General features: G+C 45.2%; 1 protein-coding gene across 2 annotated transcripts in view; it reads left to right on the forward strand.

Moving 5' to 3' along the window:
* The first annotated feature begins 1,161 nt into the window (after positions 1 to 1,161).
* The window catches only part of LOC146661404 (dachshund homolog 2-like), a 27,734-nt gene continuing 21,017 nt past the window's right edge, over positions 1,162 to 7,878 (forward strand). For both annotated transcript variants that reach the window (XM_085421491.1, XM_085421490.1), the window contains exon 1: positions 1,162 to 1,593. In XM_085421491.1, the coding sequence (XP_085277617.1) occupies positions 1,178 to 1,593 (416 nt within the window). In that variant the 5' untranslated portion in view covers positions 1,162 to 1,177. The remainder of the gene's footprint in view (positions 1,594 to 7,878) is intronic.

Here is a 7,878-nt window from a genome sequence, read left to right on the forward strand (position 1 = left end):
GGGAACAGCAACCATGGAACACAAACAGAAACCAAAAGATTAGAAAAGATAAACAATGACAAAGTCAAAGTTCAATAATGATACAAAGACTCAAAACACTGGGTCACTGACACAGGACCAAACGCTGTCCCAGCTCTCGCCTTTCTGGGACAATAAGACCTGTGAAAGATTTGGGTTTTAAAATACAGTCTGCCACAGGTTTGTGCAAAGTTGCAGAACTATTTGAAACAGAAATTACATTAAACAAATTGGATTCTAATATTCAGACACGTGTGCTAAACACAGGGCCAAATGTTCAGGTAGCCAAAGGTTTTGGAAAGTTCTCGATGTACCTGCAGACATTACTAGTGTGCAGCTGATTCGACGTCCTACACTCCCCCCTGTGAGATGTGATGATTCATGTGCTGAGGTGTTTTTTTCTGTTCTCAAACTGATCTCCCTGTTGGAGCTCAGTCTTTGTTTTCCTTGTCTTTCCTCGTGTTGTGCATTTTCTATGGTTTCGGTTCCGGGTCGCTGCTCGTTGGGCGACCGGCCAGTGCTACCTAGCCTGACCGGTCTCCCCAATGTGATGTTTGTGTTTTGTATGTATGGTCGGCAGGGCATCTATCTTAATTGCTCCTTGGGGATAAATAGAGTTTTTTTTGACTTGACTAAACCACAGATGTCCAACTCCAGGCCTCGAGGGCCGGCGTCCTGCAGGTTTTACATGTTTCCTTGATCCAACACAGCTGGTTTAAATGGCTAAACGACCTCCTCAACATGTCTTGAAGTTCTCCAGAGGCCTGGTAATAAACTAATTATGTCGAATTATGCGTGTGTGTGTGTGTGTGTGTGTGTGTCTACATACATGTATTATTTTTGTGAGCTTTGTTTAAAACATCAGTAAATGAATAAAAAAATAAAATAAATGTAAAAAGTCGAAAACAAAGTGAACGATAAACCTCAGACTCACCTGTCAATCATTCACCTGTCAGAATCACAGCCCCGAAGCCCCGCCCCTGGGAGCGCTGTCCTCAGCCAACGGTAGTCTTGTCCGTCTGTGGCGCCCGCGTGTGATTGGCTGGATCCTGATTGGCTGTTGGCGGCAGAGAGGAGGGGTGAGAGCGGAGTGGAGTCAGCGTGAGCGGCTGCTCGTGGACAGACGCGCGCGGGCGGCGGATTAAACAAGGGTTCGGACATGGCGGGCTCCTCCATCCGGACCTCCAGCCCTCACACCGACCCTCTGCTCCACTCCGACCCGCCTCACAGTGCTTCTGTCCCGGCCGGCCCCTCGCGGCTGCCCGGCGGCAGTGTCGCGCACGCGGACTGCCGGATGGTGGACGTGCACGGCGTGCAGGTGGCGTCGTTCACGGTGGACGGTGCGGAGCTGCTGTGCCTGCCGCAGGTGTTCCAGCTGTTCCTGAAGCACCTGGTGGGGGGGCTGCACACCGTGTACACCAAGCTGAAGCGCCTGCGCATCAGCCCCGTGGTCTGCACCGTGGAGCAGGTGCGCGTGCTGCGCGGGCTCGGAGCCATCCAGCCCGGAGTGAACCGCTGCAAGCTCATCAGCAGACCCGACTTCGAGACGCTGTACCGGGACTGCACCTGCGCCAGGTGAGCCGGGCCGGAGGGAGGAGGGGATCAGCTGGAGTTTAGTTTCCTTCATTGATTTGATTTGAGTTGTTTATTTGAGGTTTTCTGACACCGGAAACGATCAGCGTGTTTGATCAATAACTTTAAATAAAGTGAAAGCGTTTGAGCAGCTGAGCGCCTGATGAAATCAGCTGTTATTGATTGTTGATATTTTCTGTTGTTTGTATTCTGTATACCACCTTTTTAAACGGTAACTGTAACGGAATACAGTTACTCCTATGTTCTATTTTAAATACGCTGGTAAATGTACTCTGTTACACCCAGCACTGTTTGGCTGATCGATTAGCTTCAGCCAAACACGCCACTCTCAGAGCCAATCACAGTGATCGGGTCAATAATGATGATGACGATGATGTCATCAGCATGTGTGTGACATATGGACGAACATGCTACCAAAACAAGTTGAAGCACACACACACACACACACACACACACACCTCGGTCTTTCTGCTTGCATGAGGACCGTCATTACCATTAGGGCCCGGTGGGGTCTTGTCACGCTGAGCCTTAAGGGGAAGGTGGCTGTCATCTATATCCTGTTATGATATTATCGGTCTGTGGTTTATATGATGATTCCTGCAGGTCCAAAGACATCACTGTGCCCTGTACTTTTTAATCTTTAACACCCTCCACTCAGTGAATCTTTGGTCGCTGCTGTTCGTCCTGCGGTAGAACAAAGACACAAATTGATATGTTAGGGGAGTGTGTTTGTTTTTGTTTGGCAGGCTCGAAAACATTTGTAAATTAAAATTAGGATTGCCGCTTATGAAGAGATCCACCAGCATGAGGGGACAGAGGCCCCCATTAAACAGAAATTAACTCAGTCCCCACAAGAACACAAAGACAAGTTCACAGAAACACAAATCTTCTGAGTGCCAGTGTCTGCGTCGCATCCAGGTGTGTGTGTGTGTGTGTGTGTGTGTGCGTGTGTGTGTGTGTGTGTGTGTGTGTGTGTGAGTGTGTGTGTGAGTGTGTGTGTGTGTGTGTGTGTGTGTGTTTAATCACGTGAAGGTAGGTTTCTGAACGTGGATCAAAATGTTTTTTTTAATTATTGGATTATGTAAATACCCCTCAACTAATTAAATTAACAAAGAGAAGCTCTGTGTGCATGTGAGTGTCCGCGCGCGCCACGTGCGCGCGTGTCTGTGCGTGTGCGCGCAGCGTGCGCGTGCGTATGTGTGTGTATGTGTGTGTGCGTGCGCGTGCGTGTGCACGCGCGCGCCCTACATGTTGTATGGTGTTCATTGATGAGGATATTCATAGAAATACAGACTTTATCATTTGAGCAGCCGTTTCCTGACTGCAGTCATCACAGCTGGAACATCAGCCTGTAGCAGGACAGTGTTAATGTTTTTAGTCCTTTATTTATCCAGGTAAAAATCTCATTTTCAAGAGAGACCTGGCATCATGGCAACAAAAGTCAAAAATACATGTACCACATCAATACATAACATCTAAAAAAAATACAATATCCCGCACAAACATGTGAAAAATATACAGTAACAGATCAACTGAGTGCGACATTAAAAACAGTCACACTGAGTAAAACAGTGACATCACACATGCTCCATCAGTATGTATCATCATGTTGGACCTGCTTCACTCATGAATGTAAGAGTTAAAACAGGAAACAAAGCGTTTTTGCACTTTACTGCTCGTGTTTGAAGCTTTAGCTGACATGCACTCAGTGGGCGCTCGCAGGTCAAGTTTTTTTTTTTCAAAATTATTACGGGGACTGTCAGGTGGTCCAGTATCCGGGTTGGAGCTCTTCGGCAGAGATTAGTGTTTGGCAGCTTGGTGTGGCTTTGAGAGAAACGCACAATGAGACAAACGCACAATGAGACAAGGTAATTCACAAAGCAAGTGCGAAATCACGGTGGTGGCCTGCACTGACTAGGGTTAGCTGAGAATCTGGCGAAGAGAGGTTGAGTGTGCTGGCCTTATGAGTCCCCGGCTAAATTACCCACAGGTGTGAGCAATCAGAAGAACACTGAGGCCCCTCCCAGGGGTGGAGATGCCGGCTCGGAGGGAGACACACTGGCACACACCCGGACCATGACACTCTCCTTGCAACATGGCAAATTGAACATCCCCCACCCTCATTCAGATCTGGCGTTTGGAATTATTTTGGTTTTCATGTGACGTATGACCCTGAAGGTAAGCGAGTCATGGACTAAAGTAAAACAGTATGTTGGATGTGCCATGCAATGCTCAATTACATGGGTGTGAACTAGTGTGTTAGCGCAGTTAGCTCGTTAACGTGTTGGCCGTCTAGCCCCATGCACAGGGCGATCCGCGGTAGCTCGTTAACGGAGATTTGCCGTGTTGTGGCGTTAACGTCATTTCATCGAGATTAACCTGAAAGCACTAGTGGGAACACAACGAATATGACTGCACATTTACGCCGACATCATCCTAGTGCAAAGACAAAAACAACAAGCATGCTACTAACTTTAGCCGAGTCATTTAGACAGCTGTTAGCACATGATTCTCCTTATGCTGCTGAGAATATAGCCCAGAAGAAGCGGATAGTATAGCTTTTATTTTGGAAAGAGCCATTTCTCTGTAATAAACTCTCTTTTCCAAAGATGAGTGATTCCTCAATCAGATACAGGGCTCGCAATATCGCTAGCCCGACATCCCGGAGCTAGCGATTTTTCCAGTCGGGCTACCAAAATCTATCTCTTCCCTGCCCGTCGGGCTATTGTAGGAAAAATATATGTCAATGCTTTTGCATTCTTTCAGAAATGTAGCTGGGTAATTATGTCATTGGCATCGGTGAGCCACTGTCAATATGTGACATATTGAAGTCGCGTTTGAATTTGCGCTTGTTTTTTTGCTTTCACTTTGCAATCGTGCGAACTGTGTATAGAGAGCGACAGCACTGATCTGTGAGTGATGATAATTTGTGCACCAATTCCTCTGACATCGTCTTATTAATCGTTAGCTTACTATGCAAACATGACAAGTGAAATCTCCCGCAGCTTAAACATGTGAGAGGTTGATCGCGCAGAGAATCGCTGAGCTTATGTGAGTGCGGCAGGATATATATTTCACTACGATGACCTGGATGACTGAGAACCTTCACAGACAGATATATATTTTAGTTCTGCTGAGCCAAATAAGACAGGTCAGGGTGAAGAAGTGACAGCCAAAGAAAAGCTTACCACAAAACGGAGAAGTTATGACAAATCAGACTATAAGGCAAAAAGAAAGTGCAGCTTTATGGTTTCATGGACAAAATAATTTCTGTGGCTGCGATATGACGAGCTAAATAACCAGGGCTGCACATAAGTGGTCCGCAGGTGCGCATTCGCTGTCAAAATAAAAAACACGCACAAGGGTTAGGGTTAAATTTAAAAACTGTACTTTTGAGTTAAAATATATATTTATAATTTTAATAAATGACAAATTAAAAAGGCATGAACATTTTTTTTGTATCGAAAAAATATCGAACCGTGACACCAAAGTATCGAACCGAACCGTGAATTTTGTGTATCGTTGCACCCCTAGTTCTTAGATAACATCGAAATGTTAATGTTTGGTTTATTTCAGTGTTTTATTTGTTCCTGAGTAAATTGGTTTGGCTGAGATATTTTTCAATTCAGGAGGAAACATTTTCAAACTAAACCTATCAGCATGTTAATACGTGGAGATTCTGAAGGCTGCTTCAAAATGATCAGATTATATTTCAAATATTTGTTCAGTTCTCTTCCAAACCCCAGCAGCTGTCTATTGTAATTTTTGAGTGTCCACTAAAATAAAAATAAAAGCATTCTAAAATCTCACCTGTTTCGCTGTGATTAAAGTTAAGCTTCATAACATATTACTCACAGTTAAATTAAGAGGGGACGGCAGTAAAAACTCCGGACCTGTGACATCATCAAATACGCTGGTGTTCCAATTGTACAAATCGCGAGTCCGTGCTCGCGTTCTCGGCAAGTCCGGACTCGCCGAGAACGCGAGTATGGAGTTGCGTACATAGGATTGAGAAAGGGCCATTGAAAGAATTATACTGGGTTAGTGGCAATTTCCTGTTGTTCCCTAGTTCGCCTTCTTTTTCTTCCCGGACAGAAAAACAGACACAACATTAGTTCCACCCAGCTTGCCCTCCAGCCTGTCACTTTTACTTCTTTGTCTCAGGACTCTCCACCTCCTAAACTCGGTTTGACTTGACACTCTCCGTGTACTCACTACCTAATTTATAGCCAAAGTATTCACTCACTGTGTCTTTACTGTTTCTCTATCTTAGCTTTGCCGACTCGCTAGCAGCATGGCCTCTTCACCTGTCCCTCCTGCACTTTCCTGCTCATTGTGTCAGATGTTTAGTTACTCCTCAGCCTCCTTTAGCAGTAATGATACTTGTAACAAATGTTGCAAATGGAGGCCAGGAGGGCAGCTGGGGAAAGAGGGTGGCTGGGTGACGGTGAGGAGGAAGCATAGTCTTAAACAGAAGCCCCAGGTGCACCACCAACCTGTTCATGTGTCTAACCGGTTTTCCCCACTCGGCGACACACCCGCCGGGGGTCAAACTCTGGTAATTGCCGATTCTGTTCTCAGACATGTGTCCTGCTGCAACAACAGCACTACCACAGTTTCCCCAGAAACTGCACTGTCTACTGATCATCATCATCAGTATTATAATTATCATTATTATTGTTATTCAGGTAATGCTCACCTTCTGGGACATGTGTGTGTCAAACATGGAGACAGGAAGGGTTTGTTTCATTGGCATTAGAAGGATCTGTTTCACACCTGTGCAGGTTGGATCTTTGTGCTCTGTGTTAGCATCCTCCTGATGCATCACTCAAGAACTTAAGACAGGACGGCCTGAATTGATGGTGCCTGTTCCAGATGTTAGTAGTTAGGGCTGGGCGATATGGCCTAAAATCCATATCGCAATATAATTTGAAGCATGTGCGGTAACGATATATATCACGATATATTCTTTTCTTCTGTATAACGTATTTTCCACACTTAAAATCCTTTAATTTTCTCAAAAATTGAGAGTGTGCCTCATGTATGAATTCTGGTTGTGCTTACTGACCTCGAACCGATTTTGACTGCAGAAATCTGTTAAAAATGTTTTAGTACAACTTTGGTAAGCCGCGCTGCTTGATGGATTGTCAGAGCATTACGGCGGCTGTGGTGAGGAGCTTCGCGGAGTAATCTGGGTCCAAAATGCCGTCCACTTCAGGTCCCAAAGTCAAACGAACACTGAGAGTTAAAAACGGTCTGAATTCTTTCATCTTTAATTAAATCATCAGCGTTGCTGCTTTACCAGGTGTAACAATTAAGTTTAACATCCATGAAAACAGAATTTATTAAATTTAACGGAATTAGAAGTTAGCAGGAAGTTAGCTCGCTAGCTTCCACCTAAACATTTCATACCGTGCTCTGACTGAGAGATTTTTGAAACTAATTAATATGTACAGCTCTGCTATCATTTCCAACATAAATGAATAATAATAATAATAATGGATTGCATTTATATAGCGCTTTTCGGGGCCCTCAAAGCACTTTACAATTCCACTATTCATTCTCTCTCACATTCACACACTGGTGGAGGCAGCTACAGTTGTAGCTACAGCAGCCCTGGGGCAGACTGACAGAAGCGAGGCTGCCATATCGCGCCATCGGCCCCTCTGACCAACACCAGTAGGCAGCAGGTGAAGTGTCTTGCCCAAGGACTCAACGACCGAGACTGTCTGAGCCGGGGCTCGAACCAGCAGCCTTCCGGTTACACGACGAACTGCCAACTCTTTGAGCCACGATCGCCCTAAATGAAGACAGGAAACTAAACAGCAGTGGCGTTTGCAGGGTTACTGAAGTTGGACTACCTGGTATATAATGTTGTGCTACGTGATTGCTAGCGACACAGCTATGTTAGCATAACATTAGCACAGTGAAGCTGGAGGATGAACACCAACTTTTTTCCACTCGATAAAAGTTAACGTGACGGATTCTGGTGGTCAGGGACAAATGCAGTCACATAGCAGGATGCTGTACACGGGCCAAACTTCAGTCAGGAGAACAACTGAGATCATTCATCCACAATACGAGGTTAGTTATTAATATACTGCAACAACATGGGAACAGAGCAGCTGCAGAGAATTCAGCATTAATGAATCAATGTTACAGAAGTGGAGGAAGCGCAGTTTTTGGCTTTCCCCATATTTCAACAGTGCTTCATCTCTTTGCTGTGACTGTCGCCATAATTTGCAGATGATTATGGTTGTAGCCGCT

Source organism: Rhamphochromis longiceps, linkage group LG10 (genome assembly GCF_057381845.1).
Source record: "Rhamphochromis longiceps isolate RC_006_pf linkage group LG10, R_longiceps_female_GT1.1, whole genome shotgun sequence".
Lineage (NCBI taxonomy): Eukaryota > Metazoa > Chordata > Actinopteri > Cichliformes > Cichlidae > Rhamphochromis > Rhamphochromis longiceps.